This window comes from Desmodus rotundus, chromosome 2 (assembly GCF_022682495.2).
Source record: "Desmodus rotundus isolate HL8 chromosome 2, HLdesRot8A.1, whole genome shotgun sequence".
Lineage (NCBI taxonomy): Eukaryota > Metazoa > Chordata > Mammalia > Chiroptera > Phyllostomidae > Desmodus > Desmodus rotundus.
Window position 1 is genome coordinate 103641513 of NC_071388.1, and position 25380 is coordinate 103666892.

The window sequence follows — 25380 nt, forward strand, 5'->3', positions numbered from 1 at the left end:
GGTAGGAATGCAAAATGGCACAACCACTTTGGGAGAGTTTGGTAGTTTTTACAACTAAACATGCTGTTAAAGCATACAAAGGGGAACCCCAAAAAACCAGAATTTATCTATAAAAAATTGTGTCCTTATTCTTACATGTTTAAACTTCAGTCACCTTCCAAGTACTCTCCATTTGATGCATTATACTTATATCGAGACTTTTTTCCACTGCTCAGAACAGTTTTTGAACTTGTCAATCTTGATGCCTTGGTGCTTCTGCTGTTTTTTGTTTCACCTCTTCCACATTGGCAAAACATTTCCCTTTGAGGACTTTTTTCATGGGGGCAGCCGGACAAAAAAGGTCACTCAGGGTGAGATCGGGTGAATAGGGAAGGTGGGACGCAGGGGTCATGCCGTTTTGGGTCAAAAACTACTGAGCACTCAGCATAGTATGGGCAGGTGCGCTCGTAAACCACCCATCACGAAATGGGCAAAGGCACTGAAAGTCTTCAGAAACATTCACCAAGCTGAACACAGCGTCTCACAACAACGCCAACTGGAACACTGATACAGAGGGGTTCCTAGAACCTAGTGGGGGAAGCCTGTCTTACAAGGGACCTGCCCTCCAGAAGGTAATTGTTTTGTTTTGTTTTGTTTTTGAGCCCCCCTTCATGATGATCCAGCAACTGCATTCCTTGGTATTTACCCCCATGAACTGAAAATCTACACCTACATAAAAACCCGTGCATTCCTCAGGTGAGGATTTAAAAAACAAAACAAAACAAAAAAAACCCCATGTACATACTACGTTTATAGGTTTTTAAATTTTATTTTATTTTTAAGATTTTACTTATTTATTTTTAGAGAGAGGGGAAGGGAGAAAGAGAGAAACATCACTGTGTGGTTGCCTCTCACACACTGCCTACTAGGGACCTAGCCTGCAATCCAGGCATGTGCCCTAATTGGGAATCAAACTGGCGACCTTTTGGTTTGCAGGCTGGTACTCGATCCACTGAGCCACACCAACCAGGGCTGTTTATAGCAGTTTTATTCATAATTGCCAAAACTTGGAAGCAGATGTCCTTCAATAGGTGAATGGATAAGTAAACTACATTACATCCAGATGATGGAATATTATTTAGCACTAAAAAGATGAACTAGCAAGCCATGAAAAGACATGGAGGGACCTTGAATACTCATACATATTACTGTGAAAGAAGCCCATCTGAAAAGCCTACATACTGTATAATTCCAACTACATGACACTCTGGAAACAGGCAAAACTGTGGAGACAGTGAAAAGATCAGTGTCTAACGGGGGTTACAAGGGAGGGCGGGCTAAGAGAGAGCACAGAGGATTTTCAGGACAGTGACTATTCTGTACCGCCCTATAATGGTGAATGCATGTCACACATATGTCCAAACCCACAGAATGTACAACACCAAGAGTGAATCTTAATGTCAACTATAGTTTTGGGGTGATAAGAATGTGTCAGTGTAGGCTCACCGATTTCAACAAATGTCCTAATCTGGTGGGAGATGTTGATAGTGGAGTAAGCTGAGGGGTAGGGTGCACAGTCAGGGAGTATATGGGAATTCTCTGTACTTTCTTTCTGCACCATTTTGCTGTAAACCTAAAACTGCTCTAAAAAAATCTTTTAAAAAAACGACAGCTCAGTGTTCAAGCATTTTATTAAATCAGATAAGAATCTCCACATTGTTGTACATACCAGCTTGTATACAATTATAAGGGCATATCACTTATTTACAAAGATATAGCTGAGCAGTATGTTTAATTAATAGGTCATCTTTAGCCAATTAAAATTTCAAGAACATTCAAGGAGGAAACAGTAAAGATTGTGCAAGTTCTAAGATAGGGAGTTATGACAGACCTCGTCCATTTTACCCTTTACCTTCAAAACGCAGGTGATTTCTATATCCAGAAAAAAATGAAAACAGAAGATATACATGGTCATATATGTATCTTTCATTCAGGAATATTAAGCCTCTTACTACTTACTGGCTTATTTGATTGGAAATAACTCAACCTTAACCACAGAAGAGTTTTTTGAAGACTTACTGCTGTAAAATGTATGCCCATTATTCATATTATGCCTTGAAGTCACTGAGCTTTTATTAAAGTATGATAAAGCATAATACTCAAACCAGGAATCCCAGCTCTGACCTTTTTACTTAGCTACACTAAATATTGAACAAGATTAAACACTGTGAAGACTAAACTGACTGAGTAGTGAAACAATTCAGTGAGGCTGTAATAATCTAGATCTGTTTTAACTGAGGTAAGTGACACTAAGTTTAAAGAACCTTAAGAGACCCGATGGACTTTTTCTTAGGTGACAGTATTGAACTGCCCTATAACAAACAGCTGATTATCAGGTAAAATAGAAAACCAAGTCCTTCCTCATATAGTCTCAAACTTATTTGTCCACATCTCCACTTAACTTATGGTCACCAGAAGTTAATAATAGGTAGGTAGGTAGACACGATCAAAGATCCTTTTGCAAGCTTCAACTCCCCACACCCCTCATTCTCCCTCCCCCAAGACATCCTATACTAGTTTCCCATAATTTAAGCCAAAAGGTCAGTTCTGGATTCAAACTTGTATTAACTAAGGCTATAGGAGATAACATGCACATAGGGAATAAAGTTATATTCACTTGTCAGTAGCAAACATTATAAATGTATGCTACTATCCCGCTAAACAGAAGACCCAGAGAAACCACAAATATAACACAACACTACATCACGTTTAAAAACAAACTTGAGTCTTTACGTTTAAATCATTAGGTTTAAAAACAACCTTTGAATAAAAAAAAAATAATCCTGAAGGAAGTAATTTTATTTTACTGTGGTTGAATTTACCCACCAAATGTTTAAATGACCACAAAATGTTTCTGCAACTAAAACGAGAAGATAGAGAATTATAGGGAGCTAGAAATACATGTTAGATACTAACGATCTTCAAGCTTTGAAGATGTCATTGCATGAAGCAAATTATGGGAAACACTGTTCCCGATAATTATGTACACCCTTAGTGTAACATATGGAGATCACTGTCTCCGATACAGACACTGTGGTAGGCAAAAACTACCTTGTTCTTTATACATTATGGAAGACACTGCTCCCGATAATGTGAGTTAGGTACGTGACAAAGGTACTGGAAATTTTGCAAAATTAAAGTTACACCTTGGATAAACTCAGCTGGTAAATTTTGCATGTGAGTACTACCACAGCCTGAATGACATTAATTCATAACTTGGTCACAATTCGCTGTATTTAGGAAAACTATCATTTTTATCTACTTGGCTAAATAGAAGTCTAACTTGATTAGCAACCCTAATTAAATTCAATTCTTTTCTAATAGCTTTAAAATTTTTATTTGAGGCTGTTCTAAAATCCTCAAGTATTGACCATTATAAATGCAAAACTTCCAGTATCTGTTGGATTTTATTAGCAGATGCTGCTTTTATTAAAAAAAAAAAAAAGACGACAGTATAACTGTCATAATTATGGAAGGCACTGCTTCCGATAATTATCTTCTATTAAAAAAAAACACCATTTATAGTGAACTCTGTCACTGATAAATAAACAATAAATATCTCAGAGCCAAAATGATAGAAAGCTTTTCCAAAAACTTAACACTTTGACCAAAATTTGGCAGTGTGTTCTTTAAAGTCTGACAAACTGAGTTTGACATTAAACACCTAAAACTGGTTCTCTTTCAAAATATCTTGGAAAAAACTAAACAAGGCTTATGGGAGAGGGGACAGAGGAAAAGAATATATACTAGATCTTTGGCTTCTGGTCTCCTTTTTTCACAGATGATCTTGAGGTTACACATTAAGGCATTACTGCTGTGATAAACAGCTGAACCTTATTTTATCTAGCGAAAGGACCTCTATTCTACACCTTCTTGGCAAGAAAACAAGTCCCCCATCTCTTCTGAAAGTTAACTGTTTCATTCAGGGATGTGGAAAGCAGCTAAATCCTTAAAGAAGACATTTATCTCATTTGGAGGATAAGGTCTCACACAACCTGGTATCTCCTATCTAGCATCAAATGAAGATGGAGGACCACACTAAGCTACCACTTTTAGCCTTTAACAGATATCACCTTCCTCCTCCTCTTCAAATGATACCAGTTCATGTCATTAGGATTTAGAGCAATAGTTCATATAACTGGATCTGACTTTTTTTTTTTTAATAACTGTAACAGGAAAGAAGCAGTTGCCATTACAAAGCACTTAAAATTCTAGAGAGTATGTTCTATCATGAACATTTTAAAATAGTTACTTACTTTAACTTGAAGTGCAGGCACCTACCCTGTATTAAAAGTTGCTGCCTAAAGACATCTAGTACCAAGATAGTTTGGGTAGAATTTTAACAATATTAGGTTTTATAGCCCTACTGAAAATTTAGCACAGCCAGCACAAGTCACAAGTACCGTAAATTCTGGGTATCACATTTAAAATTCATTGTCAATGTCCCAAACGTCACCAGAGAGAGCATTTGCAGCTCCCTGAATTGTCCAAGTTGCTAAAGCCAACTGGTTTCTCAACAGTGTTTCATTGAAAGCACTGTTATTTTTCCGACGCAGCTTTAAGTGCTCCAGTAAAGCGGACAGAGTGTGAGAGCCAGAGCCCCAGAAGATATGTCGGAAAGGAGAATCTCTTGGAGATACGTACGGTGAGAGGAAGTGATATTCCACCTGAAAAACAAAACATACAAGAGAGCTTCAGTGTTATGACTTTTCTCGTGAGGAAAGGACCTAATAGTGTAAAACAACCACCATTCTCCCACTTCAAATGTTAAAATTGCCCTGAATGTTGAGAACCAGGCTACTAATCTTCTAATGTTAAAAGTGTAAAGCCAAATGTCTATTCCTTTGCAAAAGTGAACTTTTTTTTTTTGGTGGGCACACACATATGAAAGTTTACAAGGTTCTGCTACAATAGAATCTTCTTCTTCCAAAGAGACTAAGATAAAAGTAGTTATGGACTAGATTAGACCAATAGAAATAGAGAATATGACAGCTAAAAATTATTAATGATCTCTTCTTTAAAATATTTTTAAAGCCTAAAAAAACTAAAACTAGGTCAAATGTCTCTTGTATTTCCAATTTTGATGTTGGTTTTAGATCTCGTAAGAAGAGTTAAAATCTGTGAATTCTAAGGCAGCAAAGGATTCTTAGGCTCCTAGAGTTATTACTGTACTTTTTAGAAATATAAGATTTACAAACTAAAAATTAACATATTTTACTTCCTCCTTTCCTGTAAGTTTACTTACTCTCATGATACGGTCATTGATTTCCCTCATGACAAATCTGTTTGTTCTCTCTGCATTCTTATAATCTGTCGTTAGTCTAGAAGTAGCACGGAAGAAGTCTCCACGAGCAGAATATAGCCACTGTAGATTCAGACCCATCTCCTGAAGCAAAAAAGACATTCCATTCACTGTTAGGTGTGGTATCTCTAAGGATGTTATTCTGTATCTTTCTCATTTAGGTGTAGCAGCTGAGCTTCTGATAAAAGGGAGACTCCCAGACAAGTGCAAGATCCAGAAAGCGAGACGACAGCACCTTGTACCAGAGGTTCCAAGCTCTATGATTAGCACTACACTCATATTTAAGCCCAAAATATAGTATAAGGATCTCTCTTAATCTCATGAGAAAAACATCTTCATCATCAAAAAGTTTAACATAAGCATCCTAGCTGGTGTGGCTGAGTGGACTGAGTGCCAGACTGTGAACCAGAAGGTCATGGGTTTGGTTCCTGGTCAAGGCACATGCCTGGGTTGCAGGTCAGGCCACAAGAAGGAACCAGTTAATGTTTCTTTCCTCCTCTCTCTGCCTCCCTCCCCCTCTGTAAACATAAATAAAATCTTAAAAAAAATTTAACATAGTCTATTAGTCAAAATATATAATCCCGTGTAGTATATCATTTCCAATTCAATTTCTCTATGAACACTTGAAGCATTTTAGGTCAACAAACTCCAGATTTAGTTACTTCCATTTGGTTAGGCACAGTTTTCTGATCAGTTACAAATTTGTTTCAAGAAAACCATAATAATTAAGACTTGGTTATCAGTTGGAAACCACTTTTAATTTTATCACACATTTCAAAACTACACATGATGAACACTAAATAAGATTGTAACTAACTATTGGCTGTGTTCACTCTCCACCCATGTCATTTCCAAAAGGCATATATGTCCAAACTCATGGTTGAGATCTTTACAGTCTCTGCATCCTAGCTCTTTACGGGTTGCTTGGAAACGATGAATAACAGAAAACCTAACATCGTTCTAGATTCTGAAATACTTGCTGTGATCTATCCTAGATCTAGAACGTATAGCCTCCCAACTTCCCTTTCAAATGAGTTATGGATTCTAAGCAAAATTATACCTCAGTTCACTTTAAAATGTATTTTGGTTACCAATCATGTCCCTCCCCAGGACCAGCTAAACATCATTTTCCAAACTGCTTTAATATTACAGCAATAAAAATCTGATTTTAATTAGTACTCACCTTTATGTCTGTTCTGAACTGGTTCATATCCCTCACAAATTCAAGTATTTCCTCATTATACATGTCATAGTTCAGGTTCAATTCAACATCATGGGTAAGTTTAATCATGAGCTGGCCAGCCACTTCTGCTGCTCCACGTGCCATTTTGTTCAACTCAGGGACTTTCTGAAACAGTTTCTCATAGGTATCCAGGGTAGTACCTAAATAAGGATAATCCAAGTCCTGGAAACAAAGTGAGGTTAATGCACTCAGGTAGGTGAGAAGAGTAGATGCCTCACATTCCAGTTACACCATCAAGGTAATAATTGCAGTTCTTCCCTTGCTTCTAATACATTCCTAACCCCAATTTTATCCCTTACCCTTTACTTAAGAAGACAACGCTTTTGCTACTTTCTTTTAATCTAACTTACTCCAAGAATGATACTTTCTTCTAGGTTCTATAGAATCCCTGTTCTGTTACATCAGATACCCAGAACAGATTTCTAGCCAAATTCCTTCAAATTATACCCTTGTTATCTTCTCTCTGGGAAATCTGCCCATTTTAATGAGGAAAGAAGAGAGCATAGATGAAATGTACTTTCAATATAAAATGTTACTACTACACTTAAACTAAAATTTGCCTTTTTCTTAATCATGCAGCACTTGATCCATTCATACAATTTTACCTTTCTAACAAGAATGTTTGATGTTCACAGGAACTTCTACCTTCATCAGACAACTTTAGTGACTATTTATTCAGCTCTAGTCCCTACTATTGTCTACCGTGACAATCCTTTGGTCTGACCTCAATTCTTTACTTTCAGTCTATACATTTCTATATTATCTCTGCCTGTAAACCAACACTGCTAGGTTTTGACATCTAAGATGTCATTAAGAAATTTATTAAAAAACATGACTTCTGAAGGTCAACATGAATCATCCATAAATTTCCTCGACCATAGGTAATGACACATTGCTCTTCCTAATGTACTAAACAGCACCATGGCCGGCTCTTTCAATGTAATTCACACTGCTGCTCCGGCAGGCCAAGGGAATTCTACCTGCGTTAATCCGCAAATCCAGACCCTTCATCACTCCCACACTTCAGACCTCTCCCCATCCAGTGCCAGGCTAAGAAGTCTAGTAAAGAAGGACCCTGCCTCTACTGGATCAACAATTTTGTAACCGTGATGGAAATAAACATAATATACTAAACAGGTGGTCATTACAGAATTGGCTGTACTAACAAACTCATGGAACATTCATGTATTAAAAGTTTCCTCATAGACATCAGCAGTTGCAGCTTTTGCTTAACCAAGGAATGACCCTGACCACAAGGAAATGGGCAATCGTCAGCAACTCTTAGCAGAACCAGCAGAAACTCTGCCTGCACGTCCTGTTCCCAGATGTCAGCAGTGAAACTGCGGACTGAGCTGTGACACTACATGATGGTGCTCGCAGGAGGTAACACTGAAACCCCCCAAGAACAGAGCTGAGAAACTGCACATTGCCAGAAATTCCGTAGTTCCCCTCTTCCACGGCTCCCCTGTGTAAACTAGCGAAGACACCTGAGATGCTGAGATGGTACCGAAGGCATGAGCCTGCCATCTCCTCAGGTTTGTTGACTCCTGAATAAACCTCCTTGCTTTACTTATCAGCACCTGTTTCACAAGTTTGCCTTTTACTAGGGGAGGCAGCTGAACCTCGGTTTCAATTACAATTCGATGCCAAAGTCAACAGCTTCCTCCCTGACCCCCTCTACTGCCTCAAGGATCTCTTCACCTTCGGAAGAGCCTGCTACGGAGCTGATCTTCATCATTCTGTTTATTCTGCCCGTCTTTCAGTGCCTTCTAATTGGCTCTTGTACAAAGTCAATCTTGTTTTCCTGCAACTTGGCCAATTCAAAGTTCTGTCTCATAACAATCTTACCTCTGTTTGTTTTTTGCTTTCACCCACAATCCCTGCTTAAGAACAAATACCTGGAGCCGCATTTCAAGAGGTAGCAAGAACAGCACTGTCTGGTAGTGCAACTGGCGAAATTGTTCTATAACTCCACTGTCTAAAGGCAGCCTTGTTATTAACTGATCTTACTTAAGTGAACTTTTAGCAAATAAAATCAAATGCTAATTAAGCTGAGATAACAATTCTATGTTAAGACTGATCATAAGGTAGCAGGCAATAATATATGTGTATATATTGCATGTGTGTAACTTCTTAGAAAACACTTTAAGCAGCCTAGGAAACTTGGTCTCAAAATTGATGAAAGATCCAAGGTAATGCTTTACAGTTCTTCAGACTTACCTCACAAAAACAGAAAGAAACTGCTGGGATTCCAGAATATGCAAGGAAAGGGAAAGCAGCGTTATCAAAAGAAAGTTTCTCACTGCAAGGAAAACAAGAATATGTTTAGAAAGTTTTCAAAAGACCAGATGGTGCTACCATAAAACTTTATTCCTAGCCCCAAATAAGATCTTTAAATGAATCTCTCCAGGTATAGGTAAGCTCACTGCGAGGCTATGTTTCGATCTCTACCTAACACAGTAGGCGCTACTGCATGATTGTTTTTCTATTAACTGTTCATTCACTTTTCTCAACTTACACTTTTTTGATCCAGTTGCTATCCCGATATAGAGAGAGCCCGGTAACTGGATGTTTCACCTGTAAAATAAATTACTTTATTATTAAAATGAACCTTTCTAAAATATGTTTGTCTTTATAAACATTTATAATATTAAAATTTTATCTCCTTGAAAAAAATGTTTCAAGACAAAACAATCTCAAGTTTCTGAAGTTATTTCTACTAAGCTCGTGTTAGTTCCTTTAGTTAAAGTGAGCTAAAAATGTTTTCCTACATAACATTCTAAAGGTGGTTTAACCACAATTTAAAAAACCCTCTCCTAGCCAGCCTCAGGATGTGCCTATCTCATTTCTGATTTCTTCCTTCTAGCACATCTTGTACTCCTGCCAGCCCGACCTGCAAACACACTACTGCCTTATTGGAGACCCTATAGTAATCACTCGTTTCCCATGCAATCAAGGTCAAGTTCCCTGACCCTTGTTCCCTTCCAACTTTAATCACTCCAATATATAGCCTCTAGTCCATTAGGCAAATCTGGTTCCTCACTCATTCAAAACTATGGTCAGTAGCATGTCTGTCTTTATCCAGTAAATATTTCATCTGCCCTCTTAACCCTGACTCTTTTGACAATCCCCTGGGGGCACCTACAGTACAACTTAGGCTCATGGAATTCTGCTGTATATTCCTGAAGAGACTACATATTGTTTGAGATCTGGGCCTTTCATATGTCACCTCCCTCACCTCACATGGGTCAACAGGCTGGGGACAAATAAGCCAAGAGCATGACTGAAGTAATGCTGCTATAAAATTCATTCTCAACCCCGATTATTGGTTACTTGTAATAGTTTAAATATCAGTGTTTTTCACTTATGCAAATTAGGCAAAAAATTAAACATTTTCATAAGTAGGTATACACTTACATCTTGCATCGTTTTCTCAATAAGTGAATACAACAATGGGCTGGCAGAAACCTTGAAGTTGCCGTCACCTGCAAAGAGATTATTTTAACATTGCCCCTTCTCTAGTCAAGCAATTTCCACACTGCTATTTCTACAAAAGTACTTAGCAAACAGGAAGACGGGAGGACAATAGCCTAGATCAGAGGCATATGCAACAACTATCCTCTTAATGAGGTAGATAAAAACGTGATTTAGGAGTCAAAGTTCTTTAGTGACAGCTAACCTTAATTTGATTCAACTGAAGCTCTTACTTCAGTTTGCATACTTCAATGTTAATGATTTGGTTTTTGGTACCTTTTTGGTTCATCCACTAAGGCAGTCATCCTTAGTTATACTAAGCTTGCTGTATTCAATACATTCTGCTGCAGGTAAAATGGCAATAATAAGAAATCTAATAAGCTTTTCTTTAATTGTAACTCCCTCTTTTTTCTTCCCAATGAAGACATTTCACTATACTGAGTTCATCCATTGGCTACATCTGCATTTACAACATTCAAACTCTAGCCCTGACCAGTGTGGCTCAGTTGGTTGAGCGTGTCCCTCAAAGTATAAGGTTGCTGGTTTGTTTCCTAGTCGGGGCACATGCCTGGGTTGCGGGCCCCAGCTGGGGCACATACAAGAGGCAACCAATAGATGTTTCTCTCCTTCTCTTTCTCCCTCCCTTCCCTTCTCTCTCAAAATAAATAAATAAATAATTTAATTTGTATTTCTATCTATGATACCACAATCTAGCAATATGTGGACTAGTCTCTAGCAGTACCATTCTACATGGTGTTGTTTCATTCCTTCTTGTCTAAAATATAGTCCAGACTAGTAGATCTCAAACTTGGGTGCATCAGAACCACCTGGACTGCCTGTTAAACCAGTTTGCTGAACCTATACTCCAGTTTCTGACTCAAAAGGTCTAGGATAGGACCTGAAATTTTTTCATTTTTAACCATTCCCAGGCGATCCCGATGCTGCTCATCAGGGAACCACACTGAGAACCACTGCTCTACACGAGGCAACTGTGCCCATTTTATAAGTCAATGGACTATTAAGAGAAAGCTAAGTCAATCTTTAGATCTGGATACGGCCAATGTAAATTGTAAAAAGTAACACAAGCTCTGCTTTAGAAGAGTTTATCTAAATTCATAAGTAGTTAATGAAAAGAATACTTACTAAGGACAGCTTTATCCAGATTAATGTAAGTGAAAGCCTTTAAATGCAAGGAGGAAAGGTATCCCTAGAAAAAAAGGAACAATACTAATGCACTAACGTGTTAATCTAATTATCACAAAGTTACTATACTATTAGGGGTTTCTTTTTTAAAATTTGGATTCTATTGACACTAAACTATACGAAGGCAAAAGTGAGATATACTCCAATCTATCAGAGCGCGGTTCGGGAGGACAAACTAAAGGCATACAGGTCTGGGTGCCATTCTGGGTACAGTTCATACCTCTAGCCACTCAGTCGCTCCCACAGCTCCGAAGTCTCCTGCACTCCAGCTGGCAAAGACAATGCTTCTGCTGGGCTTAAAGCCACCTAAAAGACAACAAAAAGTCAGTTTTATCTTGGGAAAAGTTATAGGCAGGCAACTGACTTCAGATAAAATCCAAAACTTCTAATTTAAGACAGCAGACTCAAAAATTTCTTTTCATTTTGAGGCCCAGGTGAAAAAAAATTTTCGAAAGTCATCTACATGATCACACTGTAAGAAAACAGCCGCTGGGTCACTGGGGCGCACAACTGAAAGCAGTAATATTGCACGCCATCTATGAGCAGGAAAATAAATTTTTGAAAATGAAAAAGTGTAGGCAATCATTTGCAAATGAGATGTCAAGTACACAGCAAGGACCAGATTACTGAAAGTCACTCTTTTTCCAACTCTGTCCTTTGGGTCTCTTAACTCCTGTACCAGAAGATACTTGAAGTCACAGTGTATCTTCTTTGAGAACAATTTGCTTATAAGTCGCTTGAAAAATTGGATTACTTTAAAAACAACTGTTATAAAATAGAATAAAAATCACAGATTTAAGTTACAGCAAAGAGTTTCCAGAGAAATTACATTAGTTCCTTTGGGACTGTATGTGCCATTGCCCTTCATCCTTCCCCTTTCCCAGTTACTGCATTAAGGTACTTCTGTATGAAAGTTAAGCATTTCAACTTACCCTATGATCCAAAGATTCAAAATTGTGATGAAGACTTGCATGTGTGTGTGGGTAGGTGCAGGAGTGGCAAACACCATGGGAGAAAGGCTTGAAAGTAAGCCTTCATATATTATGTTTATAATATATAAATATATTCTATCTTATATTGACAAATGTGTCAAATTATATATTATAATTTTGTAACATAACAATCAATCTCAGTACAGAGGTATGCCACTGCTTACTTTTACATAGATTACTTAGGGGCCACCCTAGAGTTGCCATATCATTCTAAGTATGTCAAACTAAGAATTAGGGCCAAATATAGCACTTTCCAGTGTCTCCAAAGAAACAGATGATTCCCAGTATAATTCAGACACTGGCCCTGGCTGGTGTGGCTCAGTGGATTCAGTGCCGGCCTGTAAACCAAAGGGTCGCTGGTTTGATTCCCAGTCAGGGCACATGACTGGGCTGAGGGCCAGGTCCCCAGTAGGGGGCACATGAGAGGCAACCACTCATTGATGTTTCTCTTTCTCTTTCCCTCCCTCTCTGTCTAAAAATAAATAAATAAAATCTTTGGAAAAAAAAGACACTGCATGGAAAGCTGTTTCAAAGTCAGAGACAGGGATACAATAACTTTGCAATGACTTTGTATGGTAACAAATGGTTACTAGACTTATCATGGTAATCACTTCATAAGATATATAAAATGCCAAATCACTATTTTGCACACCTGAAACTAATGTAATATTGTATGTCAACTATGCTTTATTAAAAATGTCAAAAGCACCCTGGCTGGTGTGGCTCAGTGGATTGGGCACCGCGGGCTCTTCCCAGTCAGAGCACATGCCTGGGTTGCAGGCCAGGTCATCGGCTGGGGAAGTGCCAGAGGCAACTGGTCAATGTCTCTCTCACACATCAGTATTTCTCTCCCTCTCTTTCTCCCTCCCTTCCTATCTCTCTAAAAATAAATAAAATCTTTAAAAATAAATAAATAATAAAAAAAATCAAAGGCAAACATTACAAAAGGCAATCTGCTTTGTACTTAAGAACTCAGGGTCTAGAAGGAGTGACAAAGGCAAAAGTGAGCAAAGCATATTATAACGTTTAAAACTACACATAGCACATAGTTATTTGAGTTCTCAAAATTTCCACTCTACCTTTTAAGACCATATCAGAAAATATCTGGGCAAGTTCCAACAGGAGAGCTGTTCCCACACTGGACTTCACAGCTCCAGGGCCCCAGGCATCCCTCTGGGCCCCCACCACAACATAGCGATCTTAAAAAAAAAAAAAAAAAAAAAAAGTGAGCTCTTAAACTGTTTTCTAAGTCTAGAAAAAGTACATTTGTAAAAGAGTAAAAATGGAGTATATGTATTAAGGATAAGAGAGCCTTAGAACTTTGGGGATTAAAAATTCACATGACAATGCTAATCTTTTTTCTTATTAGTATCGCTAGTCTTTTTCTACATTACCAATTGTTTACTCATAAGCTATATTTGTACTCACTTACTGTTTAATAAGCAACTGAAATCCAAGGGCTTTCCATACTAAATAACATCACTATTTGATTGCATTTAAACAGGTAGATGACCTATTCGCAGGATCAGCAAACTACAGCCTGTACACCCATTCATTATGTGTTGTCTATGGCTGTTTTCTTGTTGCAATGCCAGAGTTAAATCGTTGCAACAGAGACTGTATTGCCCACAAAATGTTTAGTATCTGCCCTCTTAAGTAGAAACTTGCTTACTGCTGGTGTACTCAATAATGTTTAGTAATTCATAATATTCATAGTGATTCATAGTCATAATAGTCAGTTTTTGACAAGTTACTTTGCTAGGGCCTTATTAGCTCCCAGTGATACTGACACCTAAACAATTCCCTTTAGAACAGACAAGATAGCATTTCTCAAAGCCAAGCCAGCCTTCCTACACTCCCTCCTCTGGCCTCAGGCTTAAGAGGAGGGAGAAAAACAGAAATATATATGTAGAGCAATAGAGAGACAGAGACAGAGAGAGGAAGAAATAAAAAATAAACAAGGGTCTTTACCTGGTTCTTCAAAGCCTTTAATAACACCAAAGACATTTAAAATTCTTGTCTCTTTCAGTACATTGTTCACAGTGAGTTTCACATTCCTATTCTGTGTCGTTACCAGCCTACACGAAGCATCTGTTTTCCAAGCAGAAGGACAGGTTCCCTCCATATTTCTAGAAGTAAAAAACAGGAACCAACATTCTGAGTTATTGTGACTTTCCCCAGGTTTATAAAATCAGTCCTCCTTACCATCCAGAAAAGCCCTGGGTTAAGAGGACATAAAAGAAAACATAGAAAACTTACTACCTAGTGGCTGTTTGTGTCTTATTCCGATCTGTAGGCAGTCGTTTGAAAACCACGAGTTACTTCCTTGTTTAACCAATGTTTTAAATAAAACTCCCCTTACCTTTTCCTTCTGATGTGTGCCTTTTTGACAGAGACATGTTTACAGTGCACACTTAAAATAGACATCAAGATGGACTCAGAATGAAATTTTTATATAAAAGTCCATTAACATATTCCCATATTTACTAACTCTCTCTCTACTGCGAAGGGTGGTATGCATACAGGCTTATCTCAGTTATAAAAGAATATTGTCATGCTTCTTGTACTTAAATATTTTCCCTTACCTAATTTCTCTAAAGGGCTTACCTACATAAACACAGTTGACCCTTAGACAACACAGGTTTGAACTGCATCCTTCTGATTTTATTTTTTGCAACTTTCCTTCTTTATTTTTAGAGAGAGAGTAATGGAGGGAGAAACAGAGAGAGAGAAACACTGATGTATGAGACAAACATTGATCGATGTGTGAGAGAAACATCGATCGGTTGTCTTTCACATGCCCCCAACCAGGGACCTGGTTTGCAACCTAGGCATGTGCCCTGACTGGGAATCAAACCAACACCCTTTCAGTTCATAGGCTGGCACTCAATCTACTGAGCCACACCAGCCAGGGCCCTTATGATTTATTAACACTTATTTCTAGCTTTATTCTAAGAATATAGTATATAATATAGACAATACATATAACAAAGTATGTGTTAATCAACTGTTTTTGTTATTGGTAAGGCTTCCAATCAACAGTAGACCATTAGTAGTCAAGCTTTTGGGGAGTCAAAGTTGTACACAGATTTTCAGCTGTGTAGGGGGGAGGATTGGTGTCCCAACCCCTGCACTGTTCAAAGATCAACTGTATATCAAAAAATTACTGCCCTTTACTATGCAAGGATAAGATAAGGGGCTGGCTTCTCAGGCTGCGGTGGGAAGAACTACCTGATTCTGAGTTTGGTATAAATAAATAACAATCACCTATCACAAATGCCTCTTAGACTTAGACAGCATTATTAATAGTGACATAGTATCTTACAAAGTCCTTGCATGTAGATGCTCTTCATTTGAGACCAATCACCCCATTAGGTAGAATATATTTTAGCTATCCAATTAAGCCAAGGGAACATGATCAGTGGGGTTCGAGTAACTTGCTCTACGTCATACAGCAAATAAAGGTTCCCACGACTGTCTGATAGTAGATCTACATCATATGCCAATACCAGGTAGGAAATATGTCCAGATCTAGATAAAAATTAATGACATGTACTCTAATCAGACTGGGTTCTGTTTTTAAGAGCGGTACTAATACACTAGGGATATCCAGGACTCATCATGGCTACTCAACATCTGGAAGCTGTAGTGAGAACTGAGAATATTAAGTCTTACACTTATAGACACAAAAACTTAAATTTTCCATTGCTAAAGAGAAAATCCAGAACTAATGGGTGTCATAGGGAATAAAAGTCAGCTCAACATGAATTCTAACAAATCTCCAATAACTCAATGGGTTGCCATAGGCAACGAAGTGCTCTACTATGGAGGTATTCAAGCCGAAGCTATGCCAGGAATATTTCACAAGGAATTCCCTGCATGAACTGAACAAGAACTCCTTGAGTTTATAAATCCGGTGTCTATTACTAATATCACTTGATGGAGGAAAAATTTCATTTTTATCTACACCAAGTTAATAGCTATCCATCCCCCCAAATGTTCTGAATTTGGAAAATTAGAGCCAATTGTTTTGAGATTTAAATCAAATCAACTTAGATCATTCCTCCGTAATCATAAAACCTCACCCTCCAAGACAGTTTTCAAATATGAACTTACTCAAACAGTTTCTCTGCACAGGCTCTGGAAATTGTCTGCACAGGTATGTTAGGCAACCCCGATGATTGAGATGGTGGAAACTGAGTGTGATTGAAGGAAGGGAATCCGGGTGTGTAAGGGTCACCTGTTCCCAGATGAGCCTAGTAAAACAAAAGAGGAATCAGCTCTATCAGATACGTACTCAAGAAGTTTCCCTGGAAGTTCAGATTCAACACAAGGCTATATAGCCCAAGCTTAGTTTAGCACCTTAACGTCTGAAAGTCTGAGCGGCTCTGTGATACGTGACTCTTGATTTTATGACATGTACCAAATTCTCTCCCCATACCCGTGAGGAATATGCTCCAAGACCCCCACTGGATGCCTGAAACTGCAGATAGTGCTGAACCCCACATACACTGTTTTTTTCTTATACATACATAAACTTTATGCTTCCTCTGTGGCATATTTAAACTGCCAGCATCACTACTCTTGTACTTTGGGGCCATTATTAAGTAAAATGAGGTTTTCTTGAACACAGCACTGTGATACCATGACAGTCAGTCTGATAACTAAGACAGCTATTTGATGAGTAACGGGCAGGTAGTGCGTGCAATGCCGATACACTGAGCAAGGGGATGATCCAGTCCCAGGCTGGATGGAGTGGGAAGACTCAAGATTTCATCATGCTACTCAAAAAGGCACACAATTGAAAACTTATGAATTATTTCTGGAATTTTCCATGTAATATTTTCAGATGGCAATTGACAGTGGATAACTGAAAGCAAACTGCATAGACGGGGGACTCCTGTACTGAGAAAGTACTTTCATCAATAAGCAGTAACTAGGTTTCAAAGTCATGTAACCCATCTTCGTGCTTACTGCTAAAACTCTCCCCAAAAGAAAGCATTTAAGAAAGGCAGAATTCTATCCATATTTCTACTAATGTAAGTAAGAGCTAGCAATAATTTGGAGAACCCCAAAACTACTTTAATAAAAAAAAATAGGAACTCACATGTCCAAAGAGTGGAAGTTCTGCATCAACAATGGGAAATTTAGTGTAGTCCATGTAGATCAAAACACCAATTGCATTAAAGCTTTCAGCATTTGCAACCTAAAGAAAAACACATAAAGCTCAGAATGTGAACATCTAACCATATAAAACTATAGGAATACATACTGGACTTTATTCTAAAGAACAAAGGGTTGCAAAGCATTACATATATACTCCCAAATGTTTCAAGTAGCTTATGTTTCAAAAATACATGCCTTAAAACTCACTAAGAAGAGTTTAAAAGAAATAAAAACCCATCCAAGATAAAGACTATCTTTAATATATTCCATTCTAGTCCCTTGTGTACATGTGACTTTTTATTTTCATTTTTATAAAACCTAATTATAACTGAACTCTATATATACATAAAACTTGTTTACACAGACACAATTTAAACTTTTACTTAACCACTTTTGATGAGTTCATCTTCACTGAAAGACAAGAGCTACAAAATAATCCAAGTGCATACGCCATAGTTTTGAAGTATCCTATTAACTTTAGATAAGTAGGACTCGTTGAGTTCTTTAGTAAATTAAATTACATTAACAGGTATGAGAGTTTAAGATTGATGGCCTTCAGAATGTAATAAAGTTAACAGCATTTAAATGAAGAATGATATGACACCAATGTATTTAATAACTTACACTACTCATACTCACCTTTTCAGCAAAAGTGATTTTCCCTGCTCTAACAATCACTAAAGATCCATTCACAGGAGTGCTTAAACTCTCAAAGTCTTGTTTAGTGCCAAAATTAGCATGGATCAGTTTACCCTAAAATAAAAACATTACATGTAATTACTATTATGTTATTTGAATAGCCATAGAGTCTAAGACAAAATGGTTTTCAGATCAAGATTTCTGGCCTCCTATATTCATCTTTCATTATCCCATGCTATCTTTAATATACATTGATCTATTTACATTAATTAATTTGTTTAATTTATTTTTACACTGCTTCAGACATCTTGGAGGAAGAGAAAGGATAACAGACACATATACCAGTATAAATATTGTAGGCCAGCCATGGCAGCACCAACTACATAATGTTCCCACACTTGAACCCTAGACAAGTGAGGACACACATAAGAACAGGTCTTAATGGAAAGTTCCAACAGTATCTCTGTCCAAAAGTGGTCTACTATAATAAAGTGACTTGCACAGATCAACTTTTAGATGTTTACATAAGCTGTCATCATAATACTCCTAGATCTATTAAGAGTCCAGATGTATAGCTATAAACTGACATTAATAACCAAATATCTAAATATAGAAAGCTTGCAGTGGAACTAAAACCCTCAATGTTTTTTTTTCACAGAACAATCCATGCACCTCCGAACCCCTAGCTCATAGGTAGCCAAAGAAAGTGATACACACAGGTAAGCAGGAAGGCAGAGAATAACCATAAAACTTCATCTGGTTTGGAAGGCATCCACTAGGTAAACCCCTAATACACGTGATTTTTTTAGTTCTTTTTAAAGTATACTTTACTGATTATGCTATTATAGTTTTCCCATTTTTCCCCTCCCTTTTATCCCCCTCCATCCTGTACTCCCCCACCCTCCAGCATTCCCCCTTCCTTAGTTCTCGTCCATGGGTAGTACATGTAAGTCCTTTGGCTTTCCCATTTCCTATACTATTCTTACCCTCCCCATCTATTTTTTACTTACCAATTATGCTTCTTATTCCATGTACTTCTCCCCATTCTCCCCACCCAAAACCCTACATGTGACTTCCATTTCTGTGAATCTGACCCTGGTCTAATCATTTGCTTAGTTTTTGTTTTTTTAGTTTGGTTGTTGATAGTTGTGAGTTTGTTGTCATTTTACTGTTCATATTTTTTACCTTTTTCTTAGGTTAAGTCCCTTTAACATTTCATATAGTAAGGGTTTGGTGATGATGAACTCCTTGAAGTTGATATTATCTGTGAAGAACTTTATCTGCCCTCCCATTCTAAATGATAGCTTAGTTGGGTACAGTAACCTTGGATGCAAGTTCTTGCCTTCATGAATTTGAATACTTCTTTCCAAGGTTTCTTTTGAGAAATCAGCTGATAGTCTTATGAGAACTCCTTTGCAGGTAACTGTCTCCTTTTCTCTTGCTGCTTTTAAGATTCTCTTTATCTTTAATCTTGGGTGATGTAATTATAATGTGTCTTGGGTCTAACTTCTTTGGGACTCTCTGAGCTTGCTGAACTTCTATGTCTATTTCTTTCTTCAGATTGGCGAAGTTTTCTTTCATTATTTTTTTCAACGAAGTTTTCAATTTCTTGCTATTCCTTTTGTCCTTCTGGCATCCCTATGATTCGGATGTTGGAACATTTAAAGTTGTCTCGGAGGTTCCTAAACCTCTCATCATTTTTTTTCAATTGTTTCTTCATTCTGCTCTGGTTGAATGTTTATTTCTTCCTTCTGGTTCAAATTGTTGATTTGAGAATCGGTTTCCTTCCCTTCACGGTTGATTCCCTGTATATTTTTCTTTTTTTCACTTTGCATAGCTTTCACTTTTTCCTCTATTTTTATCCATACTCAACCAAGTCTGTATCTTGATTACCAGTGTTTTGAACTCTGCATCTGATAGGTTGGCTATCTCCTCATTGTTTAGTTCTTTTTCTGGAGTTGGGATATGTTCTTTCATTTGGGCCATATTTTTATGTCTGGGCACACCTGTTATGTTGTAAGGGTGTGAGAGCCTTAGGTATTTGCCAAGGTGGGGCAACCCTCTTTGCCATGTTCTATTGCTGTCTGTGGGGGAGGGGTCAGAGAGGGAACAATGCTGCTTGTTCAGCTCTTATTCCGCTTTCCGTCACTTCTCCTGCTATCCACAAACGAATTGTGCCCTGCTGGTGCTGATTCCCAGGTGGGTGGGTTTGTGTACATTCTAGGACCCTGTGGGGCCCTCCAGTGGACTATCCTGTGAGACCGGCAGTTTCTCCTGCTACTACAACCCCCAAAGGTTTCTATAGCCAGAGGTTTTGAGGCTTTCTTTTCCTGTCACTGGAACCCTGGGTTGTGCAGTCTCTCTCCCCAGTTGTTCCTCCCAGTTTATCCACACGCATGAGAATGTGGGATATCCTGGTCCACCAGCCACTGCCTCACCTGCCTCAGTCTGCCGGCCACCACTTTATCACGTGTCCTCGCCACCCTGGCTGCCCATCTCCTTCCTCCCACCAGTTTGGATGACTGTTTCTTCTTTAACTCCTTGGTTGTCAGACTTCCATACAGTTCAAATTTCTGGCAGTTCTGGTTGATTTTTGTTTTTAAATTGGCTGTTATCCTTCTTTTGGTTGTGTGAGGAAGGGAAGCTTATCTACCTATGCCTCCATCTTGGCCAGAACTCTCCATATATGTGATTTTTAACCTGAAGAACCTAGATACAGCTATTCTATGTAGCTGTTTTTTAATTTCTATAGTAGTTTGGCCACACTTGTATAAGTTTTATAACATCAATCATTAAAGAATGAAGCTAAGACTAGACTGCAGGCAGGATGATATTGGTATCCGTCCCCACATTGATGGAATCTGATATATGCATTCATTCAGCAAATATTACCTTGTGTCAGACACTGTCCAAGGCTGTAGGATATAGTAGTAAATGAAACCAACCCCTAACTCTTTTTTAAAGATTTTATTTTCAGAGAGAAGGGTAAGGAGGAGGGAAGAGAGGGAGAGAAACATCAATCAATTGCCTTTTGCACTCTCCCAACTGGGGACCTGGCCCACAACCCAGACATATGCCCTGACCAGGAATCAAACTGGTGACCTTTCGCTTTGCAGGAGGACATCCAAGCCACTGAGCCACAATCAGAACCCCTAGCTCTTTAGTAGCTTATATTCCAGTGTGGAACCTAATGAATAATGAATGTAATGAATGTAGGTGCCATAAGTACTATGAAGAAAAATAAAGGGAGGTAAGGGGAAGTGATTAGAAGAAGGACGTTTTTGATAAGATAATCCAGGAAGACTTCTCTAGAAAGGTAATGTTAGAGAAGAGACTTGCACCATGTGAGGAAATAAGCCATGCAGATATTTAGAGAAGATTGGTCCTGGCAAAGGGAAAGGCAAGTCTATAATAGGCTTGAGGTGAGAGTTTGCTTGAATTTGAGTGTTTGGGGGACAGCAGGGAGATTAGAGTAGTCAGAATAGAGTGAGAGAACAGAGCAGTGGGATTACTTAGGGTCTTGCCAACCAAGATGAGGACTTGACATTTTATTTAACCATGGCACAGGAGGGTTAAGAACAAGAATATCTCATGACTGGTTGCATTTTATAAGTAAATTTATACTATAACTCCTGAGAATGACAATGCATTTTGAGCTACTCAACAGAGAAAACAAGTCGTGCACTGTTCTGCCTTACTTACAGTAACGGTCCCAGCCTTACTGTATGCCACGTAACCCGCAGGGTTCTCCACCAGGTATCCTGTGTCACTGCTCACAGCCACTACGGTCACCGCATTTTGAGCACTGTTAAAAAGATTTAAGTTAAAATGAGGCTAATACCACCACTGGAAAAAAAATTAAATGGCTTTAATATATTTAGTCTTTGCTATTTTTATCACAACTAAAAGTAGCTACTTTATAAGTTTACCATCTTTCAACATACCTGCCTTTGACCTGAATCTTAACAAAATGTTCATCGTGCCAAGCTTTGCTGAGTTGAAATTTACGGAATTGACCTTCCAGATAAAAAGCAAGGCTTTCATCTTTTTGAGATCCAGCCTCACGAGGAACATAGGAATTTTCATTTAGCCGCCTGGAGGAAAAAATGTCACTGTTAAACCAACTAAAGTTTAATTAAAAAAAAAAAACATTAAACTAAAATACCAGGCAAATTTTCTTTTTAATTAACACTTTTTAATAACATAATGTAGGCTTCAGGTATACACCATTATAATCTGATATCTGTATGCACAACAGATATTCATAACCAAAAGTCCAGTTTCCAAGAAGTAAATTGTTTTAAAATCATAACTCAATACTATCCATTAGAGTTAAGATAAATGAATGGGGACCCAAAATTTCTGGACTAACCAGATAAATGTAGAAGAAAAAAACCATGCCCAATATCTGAAGAAATTTATGACTTCAAATGTGTTAAGCTCATTTATCAACTGGAAAGCACTCCTTCAAGAGCCCCGTCCCAATACAATATACCTGCTTAGGGTAGTTTTAGGGCTAATGAGCAACTTCCAGAGGATCTTTTATGAGAAAAATCAGATAGTACTACTGTTGGTGAAGTCAACATTACAGCTCAATTTTTACCTACTTTGAAGCACTGTGAGTCCCCTAGAGGCAAAACTGCTTATTCTGATCTGCCATGACTGTTTGTAACTATATATGGCAGATTAGTTATTTTATCTTTTTGGGGGGCTGGAGGGTACACTATACTCTCACTTCAACCATAATACCTGCTGTACAATATACACAAAAGTATTCATTAAATGGGATAAAAATGCCAATATTTCTAATTTAAGACTAAAATAATTATTGTACCACTGAAACTATAGGAAACTAGTAAAAGCTAAAAGATGAATTTGGTTTTTACACAGAGTTTGATATATGTCTAAGGAAGATCTTAAAAATCTACAGATAGATACCTTAGGGACACTTCTTAGGGCAAGGATTAGTGAGTGAGAACCAGAAGAAATCAAGGAATAATAGAGACATATCAAGCTGGGCAGTCAAGTTAGTCTTAATCTAGAGGATAAAGAAGGCTACTGATGCCCCTGGAGAGTAGCAGAGCTCGGCACAACTTAAAAGGAGCTAAGATGGAAAATCAGAGCGAAAGGAAGTCTGATAGCAAGCAACAAGCTACAAAGAAACAGATGACAGAAAGATTAAGGACCTGTGATTTTTTTTTTTTTTTTTTAGAAAAGGGAGAGTCCCCACAAAAGTTCTAACTTTTCCTTATCAATATAGTTTGAATTCTTTACTGAGTCCTTACCCTCTAGCTAAACATGGGAAGTCTCCCCTACTCTTTCCAGCAGACTGCCACCTTTGTTTAGGTATTGAGTTTAAACGTGTGAAGTAGCTCAAGCTTACTTGATTGTGTTGGCGAACTCTACATTGTTCAGTTTCTCTGACAACATTGCTTTGAGGTCTGACCAAAATAGATGCGGAGATGTTTCAGGAAGGTACTCTTCTGTATACACTGTCTCTGGAGACTCTGTTCCTTCACATTCAGCTTTTGGTTCTACACGTTTACAATAGCCCAAGTAGCCAATCATAAACCCTAAGGATGAAAAATTTCAGAGCTGAATTCACAGAACTTCATTTACGATCTATTCCCGAAAGAATTGTTAATATTTTCAGCTGAGTCTTGAAAATACTGGTTTTAGTCAAATTTAAAGCAGTCTGAAAAGTAAATAATGTACCTGTTTTATATATTTTAAACCATTTAGTCTAATAAAATACATATTAACTTTATTTTATTTATGTATTTTTATTTATTTTAATTTTTAGAGAGGGGGAAGGGACAGAGAAAGAGAGGGAGAGAAATATCAATTGGCTGCCTCTCACACCCCCCCAACTGAGGACCTGGCCCAAAACCCAGGCATGTACCCCATCTGGGAATCAAACCAGAGACCTTTTTGTTAGGCCAGTGCTCAATCCACTGAGCCACACCAGACACAGCAAAAACTTTATTTTAAACAGTTACCAAAGAATATATACCTTTCAAAGAATATATACCTTTTCTTCCCAGAAGCCTTCCTTGAATTGAATCTTTAGGCCAAGCTTCTATGCTACAAATATCCTGTACACATTTCTAGTGTAACATTTGCAAATAATACTGAAATGATTCATGTATCTCTTTCTCCCAACAGGCTAAACTCAAAGACAGGTATAGAATCTTAATGACTGTATTCCTAGTACCTAACACAATGGCATATAAAAAGGTACAATATAAATGTTTGCTGAACTGAATTAACAAACTTCCGAGAGTTAGTGACAAGAAACATTTAAGTTTTGAGTGGCCACTCTTACCCATGAAGAAAAAGATGATTACGGCAATCATTCCATAGCAGATACTTCCATTAAACCTTTTTGATTTCGCAACACGGGCATGATTACTCATGTGATTGTCGTCGTGCTCCTCCTCGTCTGCAGCTAGTTTCATCTCCACACGACTGTTATCGCCATCCACTTGCCGTGCAAGACTAAACCGGGTATATGACAATGGTTCTCCACTAAACTGAGATTTTAAAAAAGAGAGACAAAGAAAGCATTATGAAAAAGAAGAAAGGGAGTAAGAACATTTACAGAAAGTCTGGTCAGGTACTACAGTTACTATTGGGCCATCACTGTGACTTGCTATACATTCTTAAGGAAAAAGAAGTTCTCCTTTCAAACAATTATCCTTCCGTGTGCCCAGTTCTGTCAGTGGCAGGTGAAAAGAGATCATACATACACTGGCCTTCTGCCTCTCAGCCTTTTCATTCAGGGTTTCTGTTACGTGTATCTACTTGTATACATTTTGATCTGTGCTTTCTTTAGTTAATATGACCTACTTGGCAGATCCCCTCCACCACGTCCCAAATACCCTGAAACTTCAAACAAGATTTTCCATAATTAATTCTACTCTAGAATAAATACACGAGTATTCTTCTTTTGTGGAATGAGTTAGGCCTTAAGATCACCACTTGAAATAGAAGTGAATCCCTGATAATAGCTCTGGGTATTATTTCATGCTTACTTGGTGAAAGGCATTATTGTATACTCCATATTCTTACAAATTGGTGACAAAGAAATGCGAAGCTAAAATATCTTACCAAGTTAGAGAATGCTGATCTGGCTTGATCCATCATTCTGAGTTGCCACACAGAAGAGCCTAGTAATATAATAAAGAATTACGATAATGAGATATATGCCACTATATCAGATTAATGAAGGCTTTTCATTTCCATGCTAGATTATTATGTATCAAATTTACTTTTAAATATATTACCAACTTTCTAGAAAGGGTATTTAACAAAATATTTAG

At 37.9% G+C, this 25380-nt stretch overlaps 1 protein-coding gene across 2 annotated transcripts in view; it reads right to left on the reverse strand.

The window, feature by feature from the left end:
- Window positions 1–1652: 1652 nt before the first annotated feature.
- The window catches only part of TFRC (transferrin receptor), a 29657-nt gene continuing 5929 nt past the window's right edge, over window positions 1653–25380 (reverse strand). For both annotated transcript variants that reach the window (XM_053918493.2, XM_053918494.2), the window contains exons 2-19: window positions 25169–25227; window positions 24384–24591; window positions 23442–23631; window positions 22003–22152; window positions 21761–21863; window positions 18059–18172; window positions 17361–17459; window positions 16370–16509; window positions 14225–14382; window positions 13333–13452; window positions 11482–11567; window positions 11202–11265; window positions 10002–10069; window positions 9103–9161; window positions 8805–8886; window positions 6525–6746; window positions 5285–5425; window positions 1653–4706 (exon numbers count right to left, since the gene is read on the reverse strand). In XM_053918493.2, the coding sequence (XP_053774468.1) occupies window positions 4464–4706; window positions 5285–5425; window positions 6525–6746; window positions 8805–8886; window positions 9103–9161; window positions 10002–10069; window positions 11202–11265; window positions 11482–11567; window positions 13333–13452; window positions 14225–14382; window positions 16370–16509; window positions 17361–17459; window positions 18059–18172; window positions 21761–21863; window positions 22003–22152; window positions 23442–23631; window positions 24384–24591; window positions 25169–25204 (2283 nt within the window). In that variant the 5' untranslated portion in view covers window positions 25205–25227 and the 3' untranslated portion in view covers window positions 1653–4463. The remainder of the gene's footprint in view (window positions 4707–5284; window positions 5426–6524; window positions 6747–8804; window positions 8887–9102; window positions 9162–10001; window positions 10070–11201; window positions 11266–11481; window positions 11568–13332; window positions 13453–14224; window positions 14383–16369; window positions 16510–17360; window positions 17460–18058; window positions 18173–21760; window positions 21864–22002; window positions 22153–23441; window positions 23632–24383; window positions 24592–25168; window positions 25228–25380) is intronic.